General features: G+C 56.0%; 10 protein-coding genes across 10 annotated transcripts; 6 read left to right on the forward strand and 4 right to left on the reverse strand.

The window, feature by feature from the left end:
• Nucleotides 1–628: 628 nt before the first annotated feature.
• Nucleotides 629–2701, forward strand: J7T55_006394 (multicopper like protein; the record flags this gene model as incomplete). Its single annotated transcript, XM_053143821.1, has 4 exons — nt 629–894; nt 968–1547; nt 1608–1828; nt 1879–2701. The coding sequence occupies 4 exons, from the start codon at nt 629–631 to the stop codon at nt 2699–2701; spliced, it is 1890 nt and encodes a 629-aa protein (XP_053001159.1).
• Nucleotides 2702–3190: 489 nt separating this feature from the next.
• J7T55_006395 (uncharacterized protein) lies at nt 3191–3858 on the reverse strand (the record flags this gene model as incomplete). The annotated part of the gene is made up of 2 exons (XM_053143832.1): nt 3191–3478; nt 3577–3858. 2 exons carry the CDS (start codon nt 3856–3858, stop codon nt 3191–3193), a joined length of 570 nt encoding a protein of 189 aa, XP_053001160.1.
• A 1425-nt stretch (nt 3859–5283) lies between these two features.
• J7T55_006396 (cdp-diacylglycerol-inositol 3-phosphatidyltransferase pis) lies at nt 5284–6412 on the reverse strand (the record flags this gene model as incomplete). The annotated part of the gene is made up of 3 exons (XM_053143843.1): nt 5284–5667; nt 5724–6157; nt 6214–6412. 3 exons carry the CDS (start codon nt 6410–6412, stop codon nt 5284–5286), a joined length of 1017 nt encoding a protein of 338 aa, XP_053001161.1.
• Nucleotides 6413–7494: 1082 nt separating this feature from the next.
• On the forward strand, nt 7495–7952 carry J7T55_006397 (uncharacterized protein; the record flags this gene model as incomplete). The annotated part of the gene is made up of 2 exons (XM_053143854.1): nt 7495–7497; nt 7584–7952. The coding sequence occupies 2 exons, from the start codon at nt 7495–7497 to the stop codon at nt 7950–7952; spliced, it is 372 nt and encodes a 123-aa protein (XP_053001162.1).
• A 2864-nt stretch (nt 7953–10816) lies between these two features.
• Nucleotides 10817–12001, forward strand: J7T55_006398 (orotidine 5phosphate decarboxylase; the record flags this gene model as incomplete). The annotated part of the gene is made up of 1 exon (XM_053143865.1): nt 10817–12001. The coding sequence occupies one exon, from the start codon at nt 10817–10819 to the stop codon at nt 11999–12001; it is 1185 nt and encodes a 394-aa protein (XP_053001163.1).
• A 683-nt stretch (nt 12002–12684) lies between these two features.
• Nucleotides 12685–14364, reverse strand: J7T55_006399 (hydroxyproline-rich glycoprotein; the record flags this gene model as incomplete). Its single annotated transcript, XM_053143876.1, has 2 exons — nt 12685–13370; nt 13485–14364. 2 exons carry the CDS (start codon nt 14362–14364, stop codon nt 12685–12687), a joined length of 1566 nt encoding a protein of 521 aa, XP_053001164.1.
• Nucleotides 14365–15215: 851 nt separating this feature from the next.
• On the forward strand, nt 15216–17198 carry J7T55_006400 (protein phosphatase 2c; the record flags this gene model as incomplete). The annotated part of the gene is made up of 1 exon (XM_053143886.1): nt 15216–17198. One exon carries the CDS (start codon nt 15216–15218, stop codon nt 17196–17198), a length of 1983 nt encoding a protein of 660 aa, XP_053001165.1.
• An 805-nt stretch (nt 17199–18003) lies between these two features.
• Nucleotides 18004–21163, reverse strand: J7T55_006401 (uncharacterized protein; the record flags this gene model as incomplete). Its single annotated transcript, XM_053143897.1, has 4 exons — nt 18004–18850; nt 18908–20080; nt 20135–20405; nt 21112–21163. The coding sequence occupies 4 exons, from the start codon at nt 21161–21163 to the stop codon at nt 18004–18006; spliced, it is 2343 nt and encodes a 780-aa protein (XP_053001166.1).
• Nucleotides 21164–22345: 1182 nt separating this feature from the next.
• J7T55_006402 (inositolphosphorylceramide-b c-26 hydroxylase) lies at nt 22346–23565 on the forward strand (the record flags this gene model as incomplete). Its single annotated transcript, XM_053143909.1, has 2 exons — nt 22346–23106; nt 23169–23565. The coding sequence occupies 2 exons, from the start codon at nt 22346–22348 to the stop codon at nt 23563–23565; spliced, it is 1158 nt and encodes a 385-aa protein (XP_053001167.1).
• A 537-nt stretch (nt 23566–24102) lies between these two features.
• J7T55_006403 (rna splicing factor pad-1) lies at nt 24103–26040 on the forward strand (the record flags this gene model as incomplete). The annotated part of the gene is made up of 4 exons (XM_053143920.1): nt 24103–24818; nt 24894–25202; nt 25256–25720; nt 25779–26040. 4 exons carry the CDS (start codon nt 24103–24105, stop codon nt 26038–26040), a joined length of 1752 nt encoding a protein of 583 aa, XP_053001168.1.
• Nucleotides 26041–27740: the final 1700 nt, after the last annotated feature.

Consider the following 27740-nt stretch of genomic DNA (forward strand, 5'->3'; position numbering starts at 1 on the left):
AAACTCAAGCCTGTTCTGGCAGGCCCCAAAGCCCCCACCCGGTGGATCACCGTCGCATCGGGGCCCCCATGCGCTTAAACCTTCCCTCGCTGCCCGGGACAAGGTCCAAACATGCCCGCTAGTATCACCACCCTCAGGCATCTTGTCTGTTCGTTCGCTCGTTTTCCTGGTCCGCCCTTCGGACCCTCTGCGTGAGCTTCATCTGGCTGAGCGGCCATCGGCTGGTGGCATCCTGGCATCCTGGCAACCTTGAGACTTAGGTCCTGCTGTGTTCTTCATCACAACACCACATCGCTCCACACCATCACTACTCCATGGCCTGTCCATGACTGTTTCTGATTTTGATTGATAAGATAATCTCAGCTCATTGAGTCCAACTGCAGGGTCCCCTGTTCCATCTGTCTCCCGCCTCCTCCCGTCCTCGTACCCGATCCCCCTCGGGCTTCTGCGAACTGACTTTCGCTCCTTTGCCCTCGTCTATTCTCTTGGGCCGCGGCTGGGCGCGCTTTTGTACAATACCAGTAATCTCAAAGCTGCCTCATTCCGATCTCAGCTTCTCCCCTTCCTGATATGCTCCGCGCTCTACAGATCCTGACCTAGGGCTTTCACTTCTGTATATGCCAGCAACATGGCTTTCTCGAGCCCTTCGCGCGTGCTTCTACTGGCAGTCTTCTCCCTCTTCGCGGTAGTACAGACAGCCACTGTTACATATGACTTCGAAATCGGATGGGTCACTGCGAATCCAGATGGTGCATTCGCCCGTCCCACGATTGGCATCAATGGACAATGGCCAATTCCCCAGATCACGGCAAACGTTGGTGATCAGGTCGTTGTTAATGTCTTGAACTCGCTGGGAAACCAGTCAACCTCGCTGCATTTCCATGGACTTTACATGTAAGACAATTCCACGACCTAGAGGAATCTAGACATCGCCCGAGTTCCGTACTGACCACGGTTCCTCGCACAGGAATGGCACAACGCACATGGATGGTCCTGCAGGTGTGACACAATGCGCAATCCAACCAGGCTCCCGGTTCACCTACAACTTCACAATCAACCAGCCGGGAACATACTGGTACCACTCTCATATAAGAGGCCAGTATCCTGACGGTCTTCGTGGGCCGTTGATCATCCATGACCCAGACTCTCCATTCAATGGGCAGTATGACGAGGAACTCGTCTTGACCGTTTCCGACTGGTATCACGATGAGATGCCCGGGCTGATCAAGGGCTTCATCAGCAAGGACAACCCCACTGGTGCGGAGCCAGTCCCGAAGAATGCTCTCTTCAACGAGACACAAAACCTCACTGTTTCTGTTGAGCCCGGGAAGACGTACCTGTTCCGCATGATCAACATCGGGGCCTTCGCGGGGCAATATGTCTGGTTCGAAGGCCACAACATATCGATCGTGGAAGTCGACGGGATCTACACGCAGCCTGCGGTAGCAGACAGGATCTATCTCTCTGCTGCTCAGAGATGCAGCTTCCTGCTCACGACGAGGAATGACACTTCCGCGAACTTCCCCTTCGTGGCAAGCATGGATACTGTGAGTCGATCAGTCCTCTGCCTGCATGCATAATACACATGTAACTGATACTTATCCCAGGACCTCTTCGACACTCTTCCTGATGACTTGAATTGGAACGTCACCGGCTGGTTGTCGTACGATAGTTCGAAACCACTGCCCGACCCAGCATTGGTGGATGAGTTCAACGAGTTTGACGACTTCACTCTGGTTCCCTACGATAACCAGACAATCCTCGGCGCGCCAGACCATCAGATCGAGCTGGAAGTCATCATGGACAATCTCGGAGACGGAGCCAACTAGTAAGTCTACGTGAAGGAGCTGTGAATCATCAGGACTAACGAGATCACAGCGCCTTCTTCAACAACATAACATACAAGGCCCCGAAAGTCCCAACACTGTACACGGCGCTCTCGGCCGGCGAGACCGCGAACAACGCCCTAGTCTACGGGAGCCACACCCACAGCTTCGTGCTGCAAAAGGGCGAGATCGTCCAGATAGTGGTGGACAACGACGACACCGGCAAGCACCCCTTCCACCTGCACGGGCACAACTTCCAGGCCGTGTACCGGTCCGAGGAGAACGCGGGCTTCTTCGCGGACTCGAACGTCACCGAGGCGGACTTCTCGCAGGTCCCGATGCGCCGGGACACGTTCGTGCTGAAGCCGCAGGGCAACATCGTGCTGCGGTTCCGCGCCGACAACCCGGGCGTGTGGCTGTTCCACTGCCACATCGAGTGGCACGTCGAGTCGGGCCTCATCGCGACCATGGTCGAGGCCCCGCTCGACCTCCAGCAGACCCTCACCATCCCGCAGAACCACTACGACGCCTGCGCCGCCGCGTCGCCCGCCATGCCTACCGTCGGCAACGCGGCCGGCAACACGGTCGACCTCTTGGACCTCAGCGGCGAGCCGTCGCCGCCCGCGAGGCTCCCGGATGGGTTCACCGCGAGGGGCATCGTGGCCCTGGTTTTCAGCTGCATCAGTGGCATCCTCGGTGTCGCTGTCGTGGCGTGGTATGGTCTCTCTGACGACCCTGCTGCGGCGAAGACTGCGGGTACCTCTGGCGTTTTGCAGCAAGGTACCCAGCATGACACTGTTGCAAACGGAAACGGGACTCGCGTTGAGGAGGTCACTACTGTATCTGGTGGCGGTGCAGGGGCAGGGAAGAGCTGATGAGACGTTGTTGATTGTGTCTGAGCTTGCAACCCTTGACGAATAAGAGCGTGCTGCTTGCAGTTCAATACTTTCTTTGTAGTGAGAGCGTCCAATAATCTCTTTGAATTGGGGCCATGGCGACACTCTTTAGGATGTAGAGCAAGTTATACATCAAATAATACCCGGCTACTATCACTCCCTTTTCCCAGTACCACTATCGAATGATTGAAAACCACACAAAACGAGCTACCCCCTGTATATAGAGTTGTACATGATGACTACCGGCCGCAATACAACAGCAACGCTCGTGCATACTGGCGATTTCAACAATAACCACACAGCCACCAACCGGAGAGTAGGCCAGACATTAGTAGATTCGTTGGCTAGAATTGCATGTACTAAGTGAAGAAACTCAAACCCACTTCCCAACATATACTGCCGACCAGAGGAAAGGCTCACACAAAACAACAACAGAAAACAAGAAGCCCAGAGGGAGACAGAGGCCCTTCACAGCACGTCGCAGCCGTCGTACTCCGGGCTGAGGACGCCACCATCGCACACCCCGTTGACGCCCCAGCCCAGCTCGTCGGCGGGCCGGACGTTGGCATCGTGGCCGCAGTTGCCGTACGCGACCACGATGTTGAAGCTGGCGCCCGCGCCGCGGTAGAATTTCTGCCCAGACTGGCCCTTGGAGAAGTTGTTATTGACGGTGCTGACCGTGCAGCAGTTGTCCGTGATGCACTTGACGCCCTTGGCCACCATGTGGCCCGCGACCCTCATCTCCTTCGAGTTGTCCTGCGCCGGTGCACATGTGTTAGCGGTCTCCGGAACTCCTTTTTCGGTCACGATTGTTTTCAGGGGGGAGGGAGGAGGGGGGATGTTGTTATGCATACATTGCAGACGTAGATGCCACTCGTGTCGTAGCAGTGCACCCTGTGGCACGAATTGGGGCCTATAGTCCACACCTTGTCGGCGATCTTGCCGCCTGGAAGCAGGTCGTTCAAGAGGTTTGGTACGGTCTGCTTGGACGCTGAGCCGAAGGTACCACAAGTCAGGGTCCCGTCTTTGGAAACTTGTGGGTTGCGAGATACCAATCTGGTGTCGCTGGTACCAGCGAGGCCAGCCGCAGCGTGGCCAAGGAGGCAGACGAGGAGGAGGGATGTGTATAGAACCATGCTGATGATTATGGTGGTTATATTGTGGAACGGAGATTTTTGAAATGAATTGACTAGGTTCGTGTGTGATTGATTTTGAAATCACGGAAGATCGTTGTTGTGATCTCTTGCACAGTATTGCTGTGCAGGGCAGGCCATCAGGAGCCATGTCGGGCGAGGGGTGCCGCCCACTCCCATATATACGCCCTTAGCAACTGCGGCAGCATCATTCAAAGAACCCTCATGGCAGTGGAAAGACTTAAAGCCAGCGTCTTGCCAACCTGGTCCATTTTCCGCCCATGTGATCCCTCCAAGCGGCTGTTTGTACGCTTCTAAACTGTGACGAAGACCTCAGCGTTCCGACCCTTTCGGCAGACACTCAATGAGACGAGTCGGTATTCGGCGTCATTAATGTTTTGTTGCGTTGGAGCGGAGCCGCGGGAGGTTGACGAGACTGCGTTGTTGCGGGACGCACAATATCAAGAGCAAGGCTGACAATAGCAAGACAGCCGAAGGCATGTCTTGTGTACCTCCTGGTGATGCTGGTATAACACGGCCACAAGAACCCTCCAACACAAAGGTGCGGTTCGGTCGAGGCTGGAGGTATACTAGACCTGCGGCGAAATCGAGTCGAAAGGTTCCCCTTTTCTTTTTCAACGCGAGCAACTTGGATATGAGTAATAGCGCGAACCGACTTGCACGAATAGGTGTCACCGAGAACAGTATACCAACTATGCCAGAAGCGCGCTTTGATTATCTTGATGCCCTCCTCTTCTCGAAAATCCCTTTCCAGCGCAGACACTGGCTCAGACCCAAGAATCCCTAGCGAGGAGCCGAATCACCTGTGAGGCCCAACAACGTGTAATGCAGAGCAACGTCCGAGAGACTGCCAAGATGTAGATATCACAGCTGGTCCGACTGCTGTTGGAACGTCACTTGATCCGGTTCACGATCGCTCGTCGAAAATGAACCCCGTATGACCAGCTTCAGTCTTCTAAAATAGCCATTGCCCCTGCCCAAACTCCTTTGCTGTGCTGCGAACCTCCTTGCGGCACAGTTCAAGATGACCGTCGCCTGAATAGTCTTGAACGTTTTGTACAAAGCAAAATACAGCTCTGCGAAGCATACTTAACCAGACCTGGTACTTCGGATCTTTCTGATCGCCCAGCCCTCGCCCAAATTCTCCATTTAATGATTTTCGTGCCCTACACTCCCTGCCTCGACTTCAATCGCACGAGGCCATGAAATGCAGCACTGTCTCCCATCCTCGCAGGCACACAGCCTGCCGGTGTTCCTGTGCCCGTGGAACGTGACCCGGCCAGCCACCGTATGCATTACACTGGCCTCCGTCTCTCAGGACAACTATTGCCTGAGCCTGCCCCGCCTGGCACAATCCAAATGGCATCGCTTTCTGCGAGACCGATTTGCAATCAGCAAGTAAATGGTTCAAGCAGTCTTGCCCTTCTTCCTGGGCAGGCCCTGCTCTTGCCTCATGGCAACGTCCCCTTCGGCCAGCCACTTGCTGGCCTTGACCAGCTGGATCACATTCATGAACTGCTTGTATGCCATGACGGGGAAGCTGATACCGGCGAGGATCCAGGGCACCGTACTGTCCATCTTGTTGGCGCGGGCAAGCTCGAGGGCTGCCGCGCTGTAGGGGCTGGTGAAGACCTTCTCCAGCACGGAGCTGTTCACCTGGGCTCCCGCCTGGAGGTTATCCGCAACCGGGGTCGACAGGAGCGCGGGCGAGAGGATGGGGGAGGAGAAGGACAGCAGGTACAAGGCGATGAAGAACAGCTCGTTCAAGGCGCATGCAACGAACAAAACCACCTAGAGCTCCTTGTCAGTTTTGAAGAAGTTGTGAGTGCCACACGGTGGGCGCGCACCTTGTTGGTGTAGTAGAGGTTCAGAAGCCAGCTCCTGCTCTTGTCCACTGACTTGTGGCTCTGGTTCGAGCCACCCATCACAAGAGTCGTGTACATGTGCATGTAGTGGCTAGCGAAGTCGAGCGAGATCAAGCTCTGGAAGATGATAGCCCATCGAGGGAACGCGGACGAGAGGAACACCAGTAGGCAGGAGGTCGTGCACCGATCCGTCACCATGTCGAGGACGGCGCCGAAGCGCGTGCTCTGCTCGTAGTACCGGGCGGCATATCCGTCGAGGGCGTCGAGGAGGCAGGAGATGCTGTAGAGGAGTGAACAGGTTCGGGGGTGGAGTGGCATATAGTACAGGGACGAGATGGCGAGGACGATGCGGACGTAGCCTTCGGGATGAGCTGTCAGCTTGCTGCGCGGGTCGATGAGAGCCTTGAGACCTCCGGCTGGGGTTCACCGTGGGGGCCGCAGCGTGGCCCTCGAGACCGGGGACTCTGCGTACCAATTAGGTTGGGTATGAAGAAGAAGATATTCTCCTTGGACTGGGCGACTTTGGCGACACTCTCGCCGGCTACATGGGCTGAGCCATTGCCATTAACGACAACGTGCTGTTCTTGTGGAGGCTCAGGCTTTGTCTTGATGGGAGTCTCGTCGGCCGCGGCGGCCAAAGCTGCCTGTCTTCGGGTTCTAGCTCCAGACATGACAATTGCTGCTCAATGAATCGCAGATGGGGTGTTCGACAGGGCGAAACACAAGGGGGTACGGCGTCTTGGTGTCGATCGTGGCTTGCCGAGGTTTGATGTCCTTGAATAAGTCTGTCTCTATGTTTCCGGGCAGGCCGGCGTAAAAGACTGGATATCAAGACCGGGTGGGAGACGGGTGGAGCTGGTTATACGTGGCGTGGGCGTGGCGTGGCGTGAGAAGCCGGTGGGGAGTTTTACTTCATGTAAAGTGAGATTTTGTTTGCTGCACAGATGCAAACTCGATGGTCACAGCTGTGCCAGAGGTGAAAAGGGACAAGAAGGCAAGTTCACAAGCGAGATGGGCAGAGAGAATCCAAATGTAAGCGTCGCGAGACCGAAGTGACTTATTAGGAAACTTGTCTGTCCGGGCGACACAGCTTCCAAGATTGATAAGCCCGTCGATAAGACTTCCCACGCACCTGGCAGCCTGAGCCTGGGCAGGGGTCGTCTTCCGGCCGTTCCTAGCGCCGTCGCCTCATCTGCCAGCCTGCCAGCCTGCCAGCCTGCCATCCCGCCTTGGAGAACAGCAATTTGCCAGTGTCGACAGTAGAGAGCAAGCAAGACCAGAGGATGTTCGAAAATTCTGGCAAAGGAGAAGAGCAATCAGATGCATAGCTCAATAACTAGTGGCCGCGCTGAACGTGGTTCTCAGACCTAAAACGGTACAAAAGACTCGTCCGAATAGGCTTCAACAGCTTGTGAGTCTGACATGGTCGCCTGCTTTTTCTCTTCTTTTTGGCGAGGCGCAAAGCAATATGAAGCTCACGGCATACGCAGACGCTAGCGGGTCGCATTCCGGCCGCATGAACCGGGCCTGCGTACAGCAGGGAGACTACTGGTCAGTGAACGCACTCCGATGCATCCGTCGCTTTCTGCAAAGGACACCATGATGACATCTGGGTGTTGCCCACGGGTCCCTTGACTTTTGAATTATGTCCTGTTGCTCACATTGCGTGCGGTGGATGCCTGCCTTCTGTGACAGTCGAATACAGGAGAATTATATTCGGTCCCTCTTGCTGAGATGAGGCCAATTGAGAGCCATGGTTCGTGCCTCCAAGTCTTTTGAGCGTTGCACATCTAGGTGAAATCCATGGTGCAATAATGGGCTGTGCTGTGCTGGGCTGATCAGGGGTTCTTGAACTCTGGATATCGTATGTGGACGGACGGCACGACGGCAGATATTCATGATACCGGCAGCGCCGGTCAGGTGGATGGGATCACCAGCGATAAACTCTCGGTAAACCCTAGGGATCCCCATGAGGCCGGGAGTACCGAGCTCAGGGAGTGGGCAGCGTCAGACCCCGTCAGCCCCGTCAGCCCCGTTCAACGTCCCGCAAATCTCCAAATCCCCATGACAGACGCAGGCTGTCGGACGAGAACGGTCGTTTTCTTATGCAAAAGCCAGCCCTCGCCCTACCACAGTATTGGCACTGGCGGAGTTGCATTCGAGCCCTTGACTCGCCGCCTGTTGCAGCTTGCAAGCAAGGACCACTCGTGACCGTGTACAGCCTGTGTAGTGCAGTCTAGATATGTGTTTGTCTGTGTTCCTGAGAACTGGCACGTCTCGTCCTTTGCTCTCTACCCGCGTGTTTGTTGGAGCCCTTCGTTGCATGTCCCTATGTGAGTATAGACATTGAAAAAGAAAATCGATATGACATGACATGACATGACAGCTGTCTCCTGTACACGCCTACGTCATCTGACAGTCGCAGGTATAGGCGGCGGCGGCGGGGTCTCAGATGGGGGCGGTTTTACTATGGCACCAGCAACGCCGGTTGGTGGCTGGGAAGCAGAAGGGAGAGGGATCATCACCATGGCACTGCATGGGTTGGAGCTCATCTCGGATATACATAGCACACCGTAGACACAACTGCTTCTTCTATCCTGGGGGAAGCCCCCAGGGGGAGCTGTGCTGGTGCTGCCAGCTTGCCAAGCCATCTTGACACAGAGTGGTTTCCGTGGCTCTGGGATAGTCAATCACGACTCACGACCTAGGATCGGCGACGGCAGACAGCATCTGGTCCAACAGCCCACCGGCCAGACAATCACCTGCCCGAATGGTCCCATCCAAACCCCTCTGTCCGGCTCGTAGGGCCATTGACTAAGAAGATGGGAATGACCAGTGTTATCAGAGCCGAGTGCTACGTCCGCTGAGAGACTAGGTCGAGGACGAGTCTGTCATTTGTGTGGTACGACCTGAACATAAAAATGATGCATCCCAGGTGATGAGGGAAGGGATGGGTGATAGACAGACAGCTAGCCGGCCTGGGTTCTGAGGTCCGTTTCCTCCCCTTGCTCGCGCCACACGTCACAGCTAACAGAGTTGCCAGGGGCGTCTATGTGCAATCCCACAGTAGCATTGGGGCATGTACTGTGCTCGTGCGTTGTGTGGGTGGTGCTGTGAGGTATGCTGTGCAGTTGCTGTGCGTGGTAGATCAGGGCGATGGCCTGCACACAAGGGTCCCAGGGCTCCAGGGTCAGTCGACTGGCAGCAGGCCCAGCATGGGCAACATGAGCATGGGGCAAGTCTGGACAACCCACCTGGGGGCGCATGGGGCCCTCACGGCCCTCAGGGCTTGAGAGAGAGAGAGAGAGAAGCTGGAGTCTGGGCCCTGGAGCTGGCAACCCTGCACGCCCGGCCCTGACTGGCCTGGGCGGCCTGGCAGCCCTTGGAGCTCGACACCGCCCACCCCGCCCTCATCTGCCCGCAGACAGGCCTTTGCTTGCCCTTCTCGCCCTGCCCTGCCTGCTTGCACATACTGTACATAGGCCGTACCTGGAACTACCTGGACTATATCGTAGACGAGACGGAGCTGCGGGTCAACAAAAAGGAAGAAAAAATAATACCCAAAAAAACACAGACTCGATAGGCACGCCGCAAGAAGCAGGGCAGCGATCGATAAATTCTTTCCTCCTGCCTCTCCCTCTCCCTCTATCTCTGTGCCTCTCTACCTCTATCTCTGTCTCTGTCTCTGCTCATCCTTCGTCTCCCGACTTGTCTCGATAGAACGATCCTTTCGGCGGAGTCAATTGTCACCCTCCTGCTTCCTTCCACTGACACCATCCCAATCTTATCCCTCTTACTTCTCGGCTTGGCTTGCGACCCGTGACCGTGACACAACAGCCACCTCCAGACGTCGACGTCACTCGGGACCACCTGCATATCTATCTCCCCCCCGAACCACCAACTACCAGCTGTCTACCCCCTACACTCGGCACGGGGCTCTCGCTCACCAGCAAACAATCCCTCTCCCACGGCCGCCTGGAGGCTCGCGACGTTACATCGATCGTCGTGTTTGCGTCTACTCCACTGCCTACTCTGCTCTGCATCATACCCCAAGCGGTAAACACATCCTGCCCTGCACCACCTGGGTATCGCCGCATTACGCCGTGCCGCACCGCACCGCACCACTCGGCAGCGCACTACACCACTAAGACGAGCCATCGTCCTGTCCTTCCCGCTCACCAGACCAACTTCCCCCAAACGAACGGGCAGAGTAGTGCTTTTACTTGGCAAGATACAATTCCGGAACCCAATCCCCGGTCCTGATCAAGCTACCAAGTCCCAGACCCTGTCACATCACACCGTCTCCTTCGTCGCAGCGGTGCGTGCTTCAGGTTTGGAACTTTGTGTCGTCGGAAAAGGCCTGCCAGATCTTCTGTGCGACTTGTCTGCAATTGGATTCGGACGCCTCATTTACAACCCTGGGACCCCCGGACTGCCTTTGGTTGTCGTCCCGGCTTTTCTGTCCCGATACACGACTGACCGATCATCGCCAGCTGGCCCCACTCCTCACTGTTGGTGTCTCTGCCGCACAACAACTTCTCAACGAACGTCAGCGGTACCACCCACCGCTTGCCTGCTTCAAGGAGCCTAGCCCTTGAAAGCTGAAGCCGGACCCGTCTCCAACGGTGTCCTCCTGACCTCACGCTTTCCACCCCCTTTTTCAACATCAATCAGCCTTGGCGAGCTCTATTGCGCGACTGAAGTCAACATCAGCCTAGGCTGCCTTAGGCCCAACCAGCGAAACGGGCCGTCTAGGAACAAGACTTTGCTCGCAGTCCCACCAGTCTGTGCGGCGAGACTTGAGCGGAACTGTTCAATCTCAGACACTCTACTCTAGTCAATTCCGCCAACTAATTTTCACCCCTGCTTCTGTGCCGGTTGCTCGTCTTGCGGCGTCGTTTGCCCCACAGAAGAAACAGGACCGTCACAGTTGCAGTGATCCTGCATCTGACTGCGCTGGTGAGGAACCACCATTCTGTCCCCTGTTGTTGGACTGTCTCTTCTAAGACCTGCCGTCGAACAGCCTTGAACCAGACGCAATCCATCCAGACTTCAAAATCCTTCCAGTACTCAAGATGGCAGCACCAAGGCATCCCAGTCTGACGAGTAGCTATGGCGACCGGGCAGCGAGCGCGACACACCCGCTGACGACCTATCTCCTCCGTTTAATGGAACTCAAGCAGTCGAACTTGTGCGTGTCCGCCGATGTACACAGCGCGCGAGAACTTCTATCTTTGGCCGACAAGGTTGGTCCCTCCATTGTCGTCCTGAAAACGCACTACGACCTTGTCTTGGGGTGGGACTTTAACCCACAAACGGGCACTGGTGCGTACCTCGCGGCTCTCGCTAGGAAACACGGCTTCCTCATCTTTGAGGATCGCAAATACTGCGACATTGGCAGCACGGTGCAGCAGCAGTATGTCGGTGGTACTGCGCGGGTCATAGACTGGGCACACATCGTCAATGCGAACATCTCGGCGGGCAAGCCAATGGTTGGAGCAATGGCCGAAGCAGCGGCCAAATGGCGGGAGAGGATCAACTACGAGGTGCGGACGAGCGTCACAGTTGGTACGCCTATAAGCGATGGATTCGAGAGTGACATCGAGGAGATGGACGAGGAAGAAGACGAGACTGCTACGGCGCGCGCCGGGAACGGTCAGAGGAAGGCCTCTGCACTAGAGACGAGGGACATCAACATGATGGCACCACCGCCACCGCCCCGAGACGCCGATGGACGTAAGGGCAGTATCGTGAGCATCACGACAGTAACACAGTCTTACGAACCCGCCGATTCCCCCCGCTTGTCCAAAAGCCTATCCGACGTCGATGACATCGTCTTTGCTGGCATTGAGGAAGCACCACTCGAAAGGGGTCTGCTGCTGCTGGCACAAATGTCCAGCAGCGGTAACCTCATGGACGCCCGCTACACAAACGCATGCATCGAGGCAGCAAGGGAGAACAAGGACTTTGTGATGGGATACGTCGCGCAGGAGAGCCTGAACTCGAAGCCCGATGACAACTTCATCCACATGACTCCAGGCTGCAAGCTGCCGCCCGAGGGCGAGGAGGAGAATGGCGAAGATATCGAGGGCGATGGAATGGGTCAACAGTACAACACACCGTCGAAGCTGATCGGCATAAAGGGCACGGACATTGTCATCGTGGGAAGGGGTATCATCAAGGCGGGAGACCCGCAGGGTGAGGCAGAGAGATACCGAGTGAGGGCGTGGAAGGCTTACACGGCAAGGCTGAGGAATTAAGGCCAGAGTATGACAAAATGCCCCATGGTGGAGAGAAAATGAGAGGTTTGGATTTGGATACCCAGTCGGATGTTTCGAGAAGAATCGCGGCCCACCATTGCTTGCGTCGGAAATTCATTGAACTTTCGGCGTCACTGGAAAGCGAAAATGGGGGGGGGGGGGACTGAGTCAGCCCGGCCACGATGGTCTAGACGGCAGGTGCCTCTTTTTGAGGTTGTTATGTACATACGGAGCCCCCTGTGCGGGTCATGGAAGAAACACAGGCCTAGTAGCACAGACGACACACACTTTCTCCATCCCGTGCCTTGTCTGAAACATAGTGTGCTGTCATCCACATTCCTGGTCCACGTTGTGCCCGTTCCTGCGTGGGTTACCGGTGCCACGCAAGGGTCCACTCAGGCTAGGGAGAGCTTCGTAAGCCGGGCGTTCGACACTGTTGGAGCTAGTGGTCTTCCTGTTCGACTTTTCGATGTTATCGTGTATTTGTGCTATAGATGCCATCTGTTGTTGCCAAGCCTGGTTGTGAGGAATGACCCCCCAACACGTGAACGGGCCCAAGTCTATCTACCATGGTGAGAAAGAGACAAAAGCAAAAATGCAAGGGGAAAGAAAAAGCCCCTCGAGCGGCATCTACGCTCCCTGGTCTATCTTAACGCCCCTTCAAACGGCACGCTCGCTTAAAATCACTTTAGCCACTTCGTCGTCGCGAACTCCCTGCCCCCGGAGCCAAGGTCATCCTCTGGCGTCCAGTCCCAGTCCTCGGCCATGAAAAGTTCCAGGGCCATCCTGTCGGCCGCCATGGCGCCATCGTACTTGAGCCGCTGGTCCTGGGCGAGGGACCTCGTGAAGCGGAAGACCTTGCTCCTCCCCTCGCCGCTGGGCCCCACGACAAAGTCCTTCTTCCGGACAGGCTTGCCCTTGTCGCTGTCACTGCCCGACGCCGCGATCCAGGTCGCGGCCTTGGGCTCCTTCTTCCACGCCTGCAGGTTCACGCCGACGACGTTGGAGCTCAGCATCACCTGGACGTACTCGAGGATCGGGGTGATCTTGGACCTGAGCCCGCAGTTGGTGTGGTTCTTGTCTATCTGGTAGTGAGGGCTCTGCCGCAGCGCCGCCAGGATGGAGCTCACGTCCACGGCGGCGAAGTCCTTGATGTTGTCCAGCGAGGAAGGGGAGAAATTTACGAGGAAGAGGAGGTTCTTGGCCGCGAAGAACTTGACCATCTCGCCCAGCTGGAACGAGTCGCAGGCCGCGCTCGAGTCGTACCCGAGCTTGCACTGCCGTACGCGGGAGGAGTAGAGGCGCAGAAAGTGCCCTACGATAGAGGCCAGGGTTCTGAGGATAAGTGTCCGGCGGTAGTGGAGCTCCTCTTGACGAATTTCAGCATGACGGACTTCACGGAAAGGTGCTCAGATCAATTCAGGGGAGGCGATGGGCGGGTAGAGTGTGAAAGAGTGCATGCAAATAGGTGGAGGGCACTTACCCTCCAATTCACTTGGTAGAAACCACCATAGGGCGTCTCGACGAGATGACTCAGCTTGCTTGAGAGGGTCGGAAGCCGCGCCCTCGTCTTCCTCATCGTGAATCGCAGACCAGCCGTGGGAGCCGTAGATGACCAGCTCCCTCGTGGCCGCCTGGAACTTGAGAGGGTGGTCAAGCAACCACGATACCAGTACCTTCTGGCGCAGCACCTCCTCCCCTGCGAGGCTGAGACTCGTCATGCCGTCCACCTCCGCACTCGGCTTGGGCTGGGGCGTCGCAGGCCACTTGAACTTGAGCCCCGTGGCTAGGTAGCGCGAGACGGTGGGTGTGCAGGCGAAACGATCCGCCATGACGGCCATGGTCGCCACATAAAGCATGGTCACAGGCCTGGTGGTGATGCCGCCGCCGTGCAGAATCCGGAGCAGGTCCCGGAAGACGTCCTCACGCCCTGCAGAGCGTGTGGCCTCGTCATCGTCGATGATGACGACGCGGGGCAGCTGGTCGGACTCGGCGTCTGCCGGCTTCTCATTGCGCAGGGAGAGGTCACGAAACCTGGACTCGATGGCGCGGGCTTCTTGGAAGCGCGTGTCGGTCAGCAGGTTGGTGAAGTACCTGGAGTGCTTCTTGAGCGTGGAGAGATCCACACGGTAGGCGAGGTGAACCCGGGGCTTCAACAGCGGCTGAGGGGCGGGTGGGTCGCGCTGTCCTGGGCGAGGCTTGGGCAGGGCGGCGCGGGCTGCCTTGAGAGTCGATTTTGACGTTTCAAATGTCACATCTAGGAGGATGTCGCCCTTCGGCGCAACGGTGATGACCTTGGGCAGGTCAGTGGGTGATGCCGGGACTCCATCTTCTTGGGCAGTCTCGGATGCTGCTTCGTCCATGGGATAACTTGGGAAGCCCAGTTGTCGGCGCAGATCATAATAGGTGGAACAATGTCTGCGGAATGAACTAAGTATGTACGTGGGGTTTAATGTGAAGGTAACGGTGAATGGGATCAGATTCAACAGCCTCGCCTGATCAGTGACGTCGTGGTGCACGTTTGGAGATGGCGACCCCTGACAGGCGAGCCGGCGACCCCTCGGCGCCCGTGGGGATCCCGGATTGCTAATAATACTGCCTAGACTACCACCAGTGCCACCTATAGGCACGGTCCTGTCCACTGCCTGTGCCTGCCGGGGGATGCCCAGGCATGGGGAGGAATGGTGGGACCTCAACAACGGCTCCTCAATGGTTGCCGAAAGGGAAATAACCTACGATGATGGCATCTGGACTCCGGAGTATCCTGTTTACAATACCTTGGTACGGAGCTTGCCAGGGACGGCAACTCTTCTACTTCCAAGGCTCCCATTGTCCGACTTCTTGGTCAATGACCTACCTCTGTCTCTTCTTCCTTATCCTATCCTCTTGTCAGCATTGAGTTTGACGATCCACCCCTGTTCACCCAACAACGTCAACAACCACAGCTCTTCCTCCACAGATCGAATTGCCCAGGTATGCCTACGGCATTCGACGAGCGGGCCCCACGATACGTCAGCTTGCGCCTTGGCAATTCCGATCCTGCATGGTGCATGGTGCATGGTACACTGATGGACCTTCGATTCCCCGTTTTGTGCCACTCAACCAGCTCCTCCGCCTCTCTCCTCTCCAATTGCTCCTCTCGTGGCGGTGGCGTCTTCTGCGTTCTTGGGAGGAGCATAATTCCAAGCATCGCCCTTGAGGAACTGCCATAATCATGGCTCGTCCAGTATCCTCGCTCGTGCCTCGGGCGCGGCCCTCAGCAGGCAAGCCCGAGGACACAGCCGTGCTTCTCGAAGAGTTCATGGGTTTCGTGGCAACCTTCTTTCATGATGCGAGCCCAGCAGCGTCGCAAAGAGCACATGCTTCTACGCGAGGCCGCACTCCAAGCAGACGATGGTTCCATGCTCAGCGTCATCTTGCCATGGAGCGGGCCACACCTGTCTCGTCGCCATCTCACAGCAATCAGCCACAGCAGACGCCCCAAGCCCATTCCAATCGGGCTCGTGGATTTCACAACTACTTCGTCACACACCTCCCTTCGTCCTCGCTACATCCCGACTCGAGAGTCGTGAGCGGTCCGCACCACAAGCTTCCTCGCGCCGCCTCGACCCCGCATACCCCCGGCCCCGGGTCCTCGACTCCAGCCTCGCCTCCCAACATGCTATCCCGCGACCTGACTGTAGTGCGTATACCACTGCGCAGTGCAAAGCACCACTTTGGTGCCTTCAGCGGTCGGGGCAGCCGCCCCTACAACGAGGACACAGACCAAGCTGGCACAATCGACATACCAGCTTTCGCCAAGCGGGCGCCCATGAGTCTGGTCAGGAGTGAGAGGAGGAACAATGCTGGCGAGGCCACGACCGCCGACAGCTCGTTCGGGGACCCTCAGATATTCTATTTTGGCGTTTTCGACGGTCACGGCGGCTCTCAGTGCGCTGAGTTCCTCAGGGACGAGTTGCACGGCTACGTTGAGGAGGCTGCCAACGCGTTCGAGCTGAAGAGTAGTCTGAGAAAGAGGAACAAAGGGCCAAAGGGGCCATCAGATCAGGCCAGCAGCACGGAACCGCTGACATCCGTGGATGAGTCAAAAGAAGAGGCTTTGGAGGGCATAGACATGAAAAGTGCGGACGAGGTCAAGGCTCAGGTGCAGGGCACGCCTGCAGAAAATGGCAAATTGCCAACCGCCGCAGGCCAGAAACCTCTCCCGGTCAAAGCGGATATTCCCAAGGCCATCAAATTAGAGCAGGAGCTTCTCGATGAGTACAAAAGGACTATAGGTGGCTATTTTAGGCGATTCAGACCAGCACTCTTCGATCCGGGAAACTCTTCAGCCATCACCAACACCGGGGACAGAGCAAAATCAGCCACCCCGAAGGTTTCGATAGAGTCGGTATTGACCTACGCCTTCCTCCGCGCTGACCTTGACTTCGTCACCGCCCAAGCCCGCAAGCCCGACCCAGACGATCCCTACGTCAGCGACAACCAACCACTCAACCAAGACGAGGTGCTGGGATCTTCGCCGCACGCCGCTCCGTCGGGCCACATGATCGGCGGCCCCACGCGCTTCAAGGGTGGCAGCACCGCATCCATCGCCCTGATCTCGACACCCACGCCGGCACCCTACTGGCACCCCGCGACGCACAGCACTGTCGTAGTCGCACACGTCGGTGACACGCGCATCCTACTGTGCGAGACGGCCACGGGTCTGGCGGTGCCGTTGACTAGCGATCACCACCCGTCCAGCCCGACAGAGAGCCGTAGGCTAGCGCGGTTCGCCGAGTCTGTTACGGACAGCTTCGGCGAGGAGCGCATCGGGGGGCTGGCCAACAGCAGGTCGTTCGGCGACATGCAGTCCAAGCGGATCGGGGTCAGCGCCGAGCCGGAGCTGACGCGCCTCGACCTGGGCCCCGCGCAGTACTCGTTCCTGGTGCTGATGAGCGACGGCGTCAGCGGCACGCTGAGCGACCAGGAGATCGTGGACGTGATCAAGGAGGCCAAGACGCCCGAGCAGGGGGCCAAGAGCGTCGTGGAGTACGCTAACGAAGTGAGCCACAACGGTGACAACGCCACCTGCCTCGTGGTGCGGCTCGGGGGCTGGGAGAGGAGGAGCGAGGGCGGACTAGGCAGTCTGGGCACGAAAGAGATGCGCGATGCGAGGAGGGCGGAGGCGCTTGATCCCAGGAGGGGGAGGAGGTGAGGAAGCATGCTGGCTCGCGCGAGGTTTTGGCATCATGAGACAGACGTGATAGACGCTGCGTGACTGATTAAATCATGAGATACCCAACAGCGAGGGAAGGGCAGTACAACTGGCTGAGCACATGTCGTTCATAAAAGCATACATACACAGGCGTTGGAATACAGCTCGCTTAGATATTACACATGCATGGATAGCTGTGCCTGACCAGCATACTCCCTCTGGAAATATCACAATGTGTAATAGCTTCTATACTGCAAAATGATATGGTAAGTCTTGTGACCGAGATAAGTCTTTTTCGAATATTCTCTAGAACTCTTGCGTAATGAGGCCGCCTTGTCCCAGACGGCGATGATTGATGCTTGTTCTCGTAGTTTCAAGTTGTGTGTGCCCCAAACTTGTCAAGACAACCTGACGCAACCGAGGGCGCCACCGTCAACCTCACAGTCCTGCGAGCGACACTTTCGGGAAGGTTATTCATCTGAATATATACTCAAACAACACATACAGAGTAGCGTAAACCATTAGCCTTGCCAAAAGGCACAGATCCACCATCTCAGTCTTCTGTCAGCGATGCAACAAGACGAGCCACAGGGGATAACAACAAGGGGAATAACATTGATATGACACTAGGCGTCTTTCAAGGCATCATCATCGCACGTTTCATTTTATCTTCCCGCCTAGCGTGTCCTGAACCGCCAGAAACGCCTAGCCTTTGCGGCCTTTCCCGAATCCTCTCTAGTTCATGGCTTTCATTTGCACCGATACACTGGCCAGCCACAATTCATCTCAACGGACGCAGTGTAATTCAGTACCGTGGCGGATAGCCACCCCATCCGCCCTGGCCAGGTGGGGGCTGTCCGTAGGGCCCTGGCGGGTATTGTTGTCCACCAGGGCCGTGTCCAGCACCAGGATATCCGCCCTGTTGCGGCGGTGGCGCACCGCCGCCCCAGTACCCTCCCGGCGGTCCAGGCGGTGGAGGGCCTTGACCGTACTGCGATTGCGCAGGATATCCGTATGGGCCAGGAGGTCCCGGCGGCTGCTGTCCATATGGCCCAGGACCGGGGGGTCCTCCGCTATAATACTGGCTTGGAGGTGGAGGCGTGTGTCCGTAGTATTGTCCCTGGTTCTGCGGAGGCTGAGATGGGCGCAGGTACTCGTCGGCAGCTCCTCCAGTAGGAGGCTGGTCGGATTGGCCATACCCATAAGATCCATACGGCCGGCTTGACTGTTGCGGCGCGGGGCTCTGGCTCATGTACTGATCCTGTGGTCGGCCGTCGCGGCCTTCCATGGCGTCAAGGTCTCGCGTCTGGACTTGGGACCACAGAGAACCGGCGACTTTTCCGTGGCCGACTTCGCCGAAGGCATTAGTCCAAGCGGACCAGTCGTTCGCGCCATGGCTATGTCCCCCGCCGGACTTCTGATCCGGGCGGATGATATGGTTCTTTCCATTCTTGACGGACTCGGAGCCTAACGTGCTGTTGAGGTTGTGATTTCGAGAGTACTCGTTGGCCCATTGCCTCACTGTCTCAAACATGTCCTTTTGGATCTGGATGTGCTCGTCACGGATAGCTGGGTGATGGAATGCTCGGAGGACGTCGTTGACGACCTCATCGACAGGCACACCAGTGTTCTCCCAGGCATACAGTACGCGGCTGCCCAGAGCCCGTCAGCACAATGACATCTAAAGCTGCGATATGGGTGATACTTACGGCACTGTGTACTGCAAGATAGTGGATGCAACTCTGCCTGCGCAGGGGTTCAAGATATTGGTGAAATGGTCCTTGGACAGCATCGAGTGTGTGGGATCAGTGCAGGAGGGATTCTTCCAAGGTTCCAACTGATTGTTGGCGCTCGCACTGATAACCCCTGAGCTCCCGTCCTTGAGCGCCTTCGACACCTGGTTGATGATGGGTCGCACAAACGGAGCGAGCAGGCCAAGCACGAACGCCGTGAGTGTCTCACTGATGTGCTCCAGCAACTTCTCCAAGCCAGGAACCTTGCTGATGAGGTTCGACAGCGACTTGACGATCTTGTCTCGGAACTCCAGAATTGGGTAGATACGCTTTGCTGTTTGCACGGGGTCGAAGTCCGGCGACATGCCTGGAACCTGATTCACATTCGCTCGGGTGCTCTGGTTCTGCCGTTCCTGGTCGGCGGAGGCCTGTTGGAGCTTGCGAGCCTCGGCAGCGAAGCCGAACCCTACGCCGGGCAGCTCCGAGATACTCGAAATGAAATCCTTTCCAACGTTGCTGCTACCGCCGCCAAAGCTGAGGCCGAACAAACTACGGTCACCGGTCGGACCATCACGGCTGATACCGCCTCCAGATGCACCCTTCTCGGCATTTTTCAGCGCAATGTCAACCTCGTCGACCTCGGACTGAGTGAAGTGATCAGTAGCCTCTCCAAGAACCGAATGAAGGAAATCCACGCCTCCAAAGGTGCCCGTCACGATAGGATAGACACGCTTCCCGCGCAAATTGATCTCAGAGGAAGTTCCACAGTGTGGGAAAACGCTGTGGTACCCCAGTTCTCGCAAAGCCAACTCGCAGTAGTTGCTGTGCGCACTGAAGTCTTCCATGCAGTGTAGGGCCTGACCAAGGCACCTCAGAGCCTCGCAGAGGTCGGCCTCCTTGCCACTTCGGCCGCTCCCTCCGCTGGTGTAGAGCCTGCCAAAGTGAATGCTCCTCGCGAAGGAGAAGCGTAAGTACCCAGCGCTGGTAGCCCAGCTACCAGACTCATTGGCAATGTAGTTCTTCATGCCGGTTCGCATGTCGATTTCCGTCTCTATCGGGTCGACGGGGCCCCTGAGCCTCTGGTCAAATTTGCGAGCATCCATGCCGTCTGCATAGCCAAGCGGGTTGTCTATGTGCTCTTCAGGCCGACTTCTGCGTGTCAGCTCCAATTCACAGGGCCTCAATTGACGGTCTCGTACGTACTACACACCAAGGCGTTCTTCGGTTACCTCGAACTCTTCAGTGGCGTAACCAAAGCTCATGAACGACAGTACCCAGACCAGAATGCGGATTGTCGGCGCGTTAACGCCCTTCAGTGAGCCAACGTCTACCGCTTGGGAGTAGTCACGCAGCCAGTTGCCAAAGTACGTCCGCTTTACCAGCATGCTGGTCCATTTCTTGCCGTGCAAGAAGGCAACGGTCTTGAGCATGTCCTCGATGTCGCCATGACGCCAGTTTGTGCCTTCAACTTGGGCTGTGGTACCAAATGATTAGAATTCGGACCAGTGATATGCAAAATCAATGCGCTAGAACAACTTGCCAATGGATGGGATGTTTCCTGCTCCGAAGGCGTGTGCTTTGCCGGGCATGAAAACCAGGATGACGCAGAAGACGAGGAGTATCGAGGTAGCGGGGCCCCACCTCATGCTGGAAGAAGCCATGATGAGGTTGGCTTGGCGCAAAGAGGGAAGTACAAGAGGGCGGGCACTGCCAGATGAGAAGAATTGAAAGACAGGATGGAGCTGTTCGGAGGTTGATGGCAGAGGTGTGTTGTGCTAAAGTAAGGGAAGGTAAGAATTAAAAGGTCTACCAGAGGTCAGAGTGTTTGTGAGGAAAGCAGAGGCTGACATTCCAAGTTCCAAGGTTTTGCTTGGTTCCGTTTGCTAAGTATGAGTTCACCATGAAGGCGGGGCAATATTACTACTGTCAGAAGGACTACCTACAGTCCAGCTAGCTACCCTGGGTATCCTTCCATGCGCTCTGGCTCTTGGGAAACCGACGTTGACTGTTTCTGTTCGTCTCTGCCCTCGCCCTCCCGTGGCTGCGCCACTCGTCCTGCTGGAATGTCACTTGTGATAGGCTGCTTCGGACGTTCTCCAGCTTCAGTGCGTCAACAAAGCCACACAACTATGCCGCTATGCCGACTTTACCTGCAGTGTGCGGTAGTTGCATCAACTAACCGTTGGTCCCACGGCTTGGCTCCTCTCTAGGAGGAGGTCGTTGGGAGCGCATTATGGACAAACAACACGGGCCAAATTGCGACCGATGCTCCCAAGTCACGTTGGCCCCGCCCTGGGAGAACGAGGGGAGGGAGACAGTCAATAGACTCTACAGCAGTGACGAACTCCCATGCTGCCATGACAAGCTGCTTTTTGAGATGGGCTTCCTGAGCTGGGCTTGGCTGGGCTGGGCTGAGCTGAGCTGAGCTGAGCTGGGCTGGTATGGCTGGGCTGGTTGGTGGATGGTCACTGATCTGCCAGACACTGACTCCTCCTCCTCTTGCTTACATGTGACGGGGAACTCATAGGCAAGGGTTCCGTGTCAAATTTCAAGTTAGATCCGTTGGTTCCGGACCCTGAAGTCTTGGGGGAGACGAGCCGACTTGACTGATGGTTTCGATAAGCCAGGCCACTGTCATGCCTGACAGGCACCCACGATAATGTAGGCACAGTAGGTTGTAAGCCGTTGAATAAAACCAGCTTCCCAGCTGCCTCCTATTGATGACAGATGGGATCGGAGGATCCGCCCAGCGCCAGCGCACCGCAAGATTGGGAATGCCGCTTCTCTGGGGGACCACAATCATGCCATTGTTCGGCCACGTCGAGTTCCCGGTAGCGCCACTCAGTGGGGTGATCATCTATGGCGGCCACCCGTACTGCCCATCGAACCTCACAAAAAGTCTTCCCCAAGGATCCCGCAGGCGCTGCAAGGGACGGCACCTTGGGGGGGAGTTAACCATCCTAGCCGGTCAGGCCACCCCAGCTGATTGACACGGTAATACATGAACTCGAGCCCAGATTTGGTCTTGGGAAGACACGAAACCCATCTTACTCGCCCCTGGTCCCTGGTCCCTGAGCCAGTCGAGGTATAATTCATTTCCTGCCCTATCCTTCCAACTTCATTTCATCTCCTACGTCCTCGATTCTCGCGATTTAGGTGATTGTGCTGGCGATTGCACCCTCTGCTTCTCTTCTGTTCTCTGTCCGTCCATTCCGCCTCGACGAGCTGCGACCGGACCAATTGACCCGTGCACCCGTCACCTCGCCTTTTTTCCGCACCGGACCGCGACTCGGCGACGTCTGTCCAGCACTTGTGGTCCATCACTCCACTCCTCTCCCTTTCTGGCCTTTGCCACTTCAAAAGAACTCCTAGGTTCACCGCACCATCTGACCGGTCGCTGATCTGCACGACACAATGCCGTCGCGTACGCTCCCAACCTTCACGCGCGCCGACGTCGAGACGCACAGCTCGGCCAAGTCCTGCTATGTCACTGTTGGCGACAACGTCTACGATGTGACAGATTTCCTCGATGCTCACCCGGGCGGCTCTGATCTCGTCCTCGACTGGGCCGGCAAGGACATCACACAAATCCTCAAGGACCCAGACTCCCACGATCACTCAGAGGCTGCCTATGAGGTCCTCGAAGACTCCATTGTTGGCTTCGTAGTTGGAGAAAAATCAGGGTCGGACGCGAACTTTACAAATGGCGTCAACGGTGATGCTCACTTGAATGGCAACGGCAACGGCAACGGCACTACAAATGGCGAATGGGTCCACCCGAGGACGGGCATGTCAAACGAGGAAGACTTGAGTAAGGAGACGGACTTCACGGAAGACTACAAGAAGCACAAATTCCTCGATCTCAGCAAACCGCTCTTCCCTCAGGTATGGTTTGGAGGCTTCAGCAAGGAGTTCTATCTCGACCAGGTCCACCGCCCTCGGCACTACAAGGGCGGCCAGTCCGCGCCTTTCTTTGGTAACTTTCTGGAGCCCCTCAGCAAGACGCCCTGGTGGGTTGTTCCGGTGGCTTGGTGGCCTTGCGTGTCCTTCGGCGTCTATTCGGCCGCCCAGGGTTTCGAGCATATCTACAACTTGCCCATCTTCTTCGTCTTGGGTTTCTTCATCTGGTCGCTCATTGAATACCTGCTTCATCGTTTCTTGTTCCACCTCGACTAGTAAGTTTATGCCTTGTCATGCCAGCTTTTGATCATTGCGTGGCTTACCTTTGATGTGTTAGCTACCTCCCGGACAACCGAGTCGGTATTACCCTGCACTTCACCCTGCACGGTGTCCACCACTATTTGCCGATGGACAAGTATCGGCTCGTCATGCCACCCGCGCTCTTCTTGGTGCTGGTGGCGCCATTCTGGAAACTCGCACACGCCATCTTCTTCTGGAACTGGTATGTTGCCGTGGCTGTATTCTCGGGCGGCATGTTCGGTTACACGTGTTACGACATGACACACTACTTCCTGCATCACCAGAATCTGCCGCTCTGGTACAAGCAGCTCAAGAAATACCACCTCGAGCATCACTTCCTCGACTACGAGAACGGCTTTGGAGTCACCAGCAAATTCTGGGACACCGTCTTCGGCACAGAGATCAGGCAGGCACCGGTCATGAAGACCAAATAGGGACACAGAGTGCTTGGATTCGTCGTCACTACATTTCAGTGTACATGTATATCTTAAGACATATTGAACGGCATTTCGCAGCAAGGACCGAGATGGTGAAATGGGTTTGGATCGGCAACGGTCTACATACATATATGCCCACCCGCGCAAGAAGGCCGTAACCTGGTATTGGAGACATCTATCGGATCGGGGCAAAGGGAATTGTTTGCCCACCAGTCGCTCCAGCGTAGAAGCGCTCGATAATAAGTAATAATGAAACAAGCCGCTCCCAATGAAACTTGATAGACCTAGGCACTTGTTTGCGTCCATGTCCTCGACCGCCGATCCCTGTGCAGTAAGCAGGCCATGGGCACGGGCCACATGACTAGAAATTTGCGCAATCAAAATGCCGGCCCCCACCCTTTCCTGTCTCCTGATAAAACACTACTTCACACTGCCTGCACGCCGCCGAACCCTTGCTAACAGCAGTCCCTGAGGCTTCAACACTTTCGACTCTCTGTTGCTGCTAGGTACACAAACTCATCCACACACTTCAAGATGGCCTCATACGATGTGGAGGCACTCCTCGAGGAGACTGCGAAGCAAGATGTGAATATGGAGGATGCGCCATCCGTTCAGGCAGCAGCCGACGGCACAAGTGACGACAAGCCAAACGGCGAATCAGGCCACCGAAGCCGCGACAAGAGCCGCGACCGCGAGCGTGAGAGGGATAGAGATCGTGACCGGGATCGTAGCCGCGACAGAAAGCGACGTGATCGCGATCGCAGCCGCGATCGTTATAGCAGCCGCCGTGGCACTCCAGATGCCGAGAGGACACCACGTAGCGATGCTGGCAGCCATAGGAGCAGCAGGCGCCGGAGCAAGAGCAGGGACCGTGACGATCGATCTTCACGCCGCCATAGAGACGGAGACTATTACCGCGGCGGCCGCCATGGACGGTCGCGCTCTCGATCCCCGGGCGGCCGTTTCTACCGTCCTCGCGAGCGCGATGATCGACGAGATTATAGGGAACGTCGAGAGAGGCGAGAAGACGATCGCGACCGCCGTGGCGGCCGGACTCCTCGCCCGGACAAGGACACCAGCGACCCTACTCCGCCGCAGCTCACCGAGGACGAGAGGGACCGCAGAACCGTATTCGTCCAGCAGCTTGCCGCAAGGTTGAGGACAAAAGAGCTCAAGGAGTTCTTTGAAAAGGTTGGCCCCGTATCTGAAGCTCAAATTGTGAAGGACCGCGTGAGCAACCGATCCAAGGGGTATGTATCAGAGAATCACCCATCACAAATCCATCTCAGAGTGCGGTGCATCAGATGCTAATTCCTCTTTACCAGTGTCGGCTATGTTGAATTCAAGAACGAGGAATCCGTGCAGGCTGCCTTACAGCTCACTGGACAAAAGCTCCTAGGTATTCCAGTTATAGTCCAGCTTACCGAAGCTGAGAAGAATCGACAAGTCCGCGAGACTGGCGGCTCCGGCGGCCACCCCAACTCGATCCCTTTCCACCGTCTGTACGTTGGCAATATTCACTTCAGCATCACTGAGCAGGATCTTCAGAATGTCTTCGAGCCATTCGGCGAACTCGAGTTCGTCCAGCTTCAGAAAGACGACACAGGACGCAGCCGTGGCTATGGATTTGTGCAGTAAGTAAATCTATCAAAGTCTATGACCAAGACCCATATTGACTCCATCGTAGATTCCGAGACGCCGGCCAAGCACGTGAGGCCTTGGAGAAGATGAACGGATTCGATCTTGCCGGTCGACCGATCCGCGTCGGACTTGGAAACGATAAGTTCACCCCTGAATCCACTGCCAATCTCCTGCAGAGATTCCAGGGCCAAAACCAACAGTATCAAGGGTCTGCTTTCTCAGGTGCTGGTGGCCGTGGTGCACCGACATCCAACTTCGATCGTGCCGGTGCCCGCGATAACGACAAGGGGACTGGCGCGAGCGCTTTGGACGACACTGACGTCGCTGGCGTCAATTTTAACAACTACAGCCGGGATGCTCTAATGAGGAAACTTGCGAGAACTGATGAGCCCCCGAGCGCAAACACTGAGCGACAGATTCTCAAACCGAAGACGGAGCCAAAGCCGCTGCCTGTCAGCGTGAGCCAGGCCAGCCGCTGCGTTGTTCTTCACAACATGTTCGACCCCGATGAGTAAGTCCCAAGTCCGTTTGCTCGACATCAAGGTCATCGTTTGCTAACCCGATTACAGGGAAGAGGGTGAGAGCTGGGTCAAGGAACTGGAGGAGGATGTTCGTGAGGAGGCAGAGAACAAATACGGCCATGTCGTCCACATCTCCGTCGAGCCCAACTCTAAGGGAGACATTTATCTGAAGTTTGACAAGGTGCAGGGAGGCGAGAACGCAATCAAGGGCCTTAACGGTCGCTACTTCGGCGGCAGGATGATCACTGCTGCGCCAGTGGTAGATGCCGTCTACGCCAGTCTCTTCCGAGCAAACTCCAAGGCTTTTTAAGTCGCTAATTCGGATCCACAAATGCTTTGCTCTAGGCTTTCTCCCGATCGGTAAGAGAAAGCACGGACGACATGCAAATTTCAGTGGTACTGATGACTGCAAGATTACTCTCCGACTGCATTCCCTCGTGGAAATTATCAAATACGCCGTCAAGCGCGATCGACCTTTTGTTAACCACAATTCCTGCAACCGCCGCCAATTAGTCGTCCCCTTTGGAAGTCCTCGGCACGCGCGATTTCATCTACGAACAACAGGCTGGTTTGATCCCGCACCTGGAACGCGACCACTGACGGGTTACGAGTTACAGGTTCCCACTGGACTGGTAACACAGTGCACAACAACTCGGCCTATCTTTTCACTGATTCTCATAGTACCCGGCGTTTGAGTCTCCGGTTCTATCATTCGTACAGGCATACGTTTTGAAGAACATTTCGTCTAGGAGTCAGGGTTAATTAACAAGATACTGATGATTGTACATAGGAGGATCAACAACTTGACGTTATCTTCCCGCCGTCCTTAGCAGGCGGCCTGCCATCGCTCGTTACCGAGCGATTAATGGACTAAGTTAGATTGCTTACAATAGAATTCTCTTCCTGAGGGGTGATGTCTTTGAAACCATGCTTTTTACCCAAGTACCACCGGAAGTGCTCACGGTTTCGGATCGGTGGGATACAGTGGAATCTCACGGCGATAGTTCGTCGGAGAAAACTCGGTCTAATTTTCGTTATTCAATCTCCTGTCCGGTCCTTTGTGTTCTTCGTCTCTGACTCGCCCTGTTAAGTGTCTGTTCTTTGGACAAGAGGCTGTGACTGATCACTCTTGGTCTGGTCTCTTCTTATGGTCTGCCGCCATTAAGATCTGGCACGTTTTGTAAGCCTGCGCGCTGACTTTCATAAGGCATGAGTTGAAGCCCTCATCTCCCTGATTTTGTTGCTGTTGCTCCGCTGTCATTCCTCTCGTCCACTCTCAGCACGAATACCATTTATTTAACTCACACTTCTGAAATTGTCACCGTCCAGTTGTTCAGCAGCTGAGGGCTTCGACGGTTATCTGAGTGTTGGAGGAGCAAATATGCATCTAGACGTTGACTTGACCACCTTATTCTGGAGCCCAGACCGAATCGCATGTATCATGAATAACCGGGATGGATATGGGTTGATGTTTATTATTCTATCTTGCCACCTTGGGCGACTCCGTCGTAAGCGTCGGGTTCATTCAGCAGTGACTCGCAGGCTTGACTCCTCCATATTGGTATAGTGCTCTCTCTTCTCTTCTCAGTCACCTCTTTTCTCCCTTCGTGTCAGCGGCAACTCTTTCTCGTCTTATAGCATCCCGTTGCCTGCCAAAGCAGGAAATGGCCCCCTGCTCCCAGAGGGAAGGAAGGTATGGGCCCAGAAAAGCCCTCTCACGGGTGTTGCAATTTTTAAGCCAAGTCATCCTTTCCCAACCAGCCAACTCATCGTACGTGCCCATTTCCGTCCCCTACCGCAGCTTTCGGGAACATGAAGGCATCTCTTGCTTCCACTGCGGTATATGGAGCTGATTCGTTCACTTTCGAAGATTACAACTCCCCGGTCTTGCTCTGTCGGGTGTGCCCTAAGTGCGTTACTGCTCTCGGAGTTGTGAGTTTACGGCCCTTGTCCTAATTCCGCGTCTAAGGCAGAGCTCGTCCACCGTATACCAAGTACTGTTCTTTCCTC

The sequence above is a fragment of the Diaporthe amygdali genome, assembly GCF_026229845.1.
Source record: "Diaporthe amygdali strain CAA958 chromosome Unknown NODE_1_length_4327563_cov_65_473760, whole genome shotgun sequence".
Classification (NCBI taxonomy): domain Eukaryota; kingdom Fungi; phylum Ascomycota; class Sordariomycetes; order Diaporthales; family Diaporthaceae; genus Diaporthe; species Diaporthe amygdali.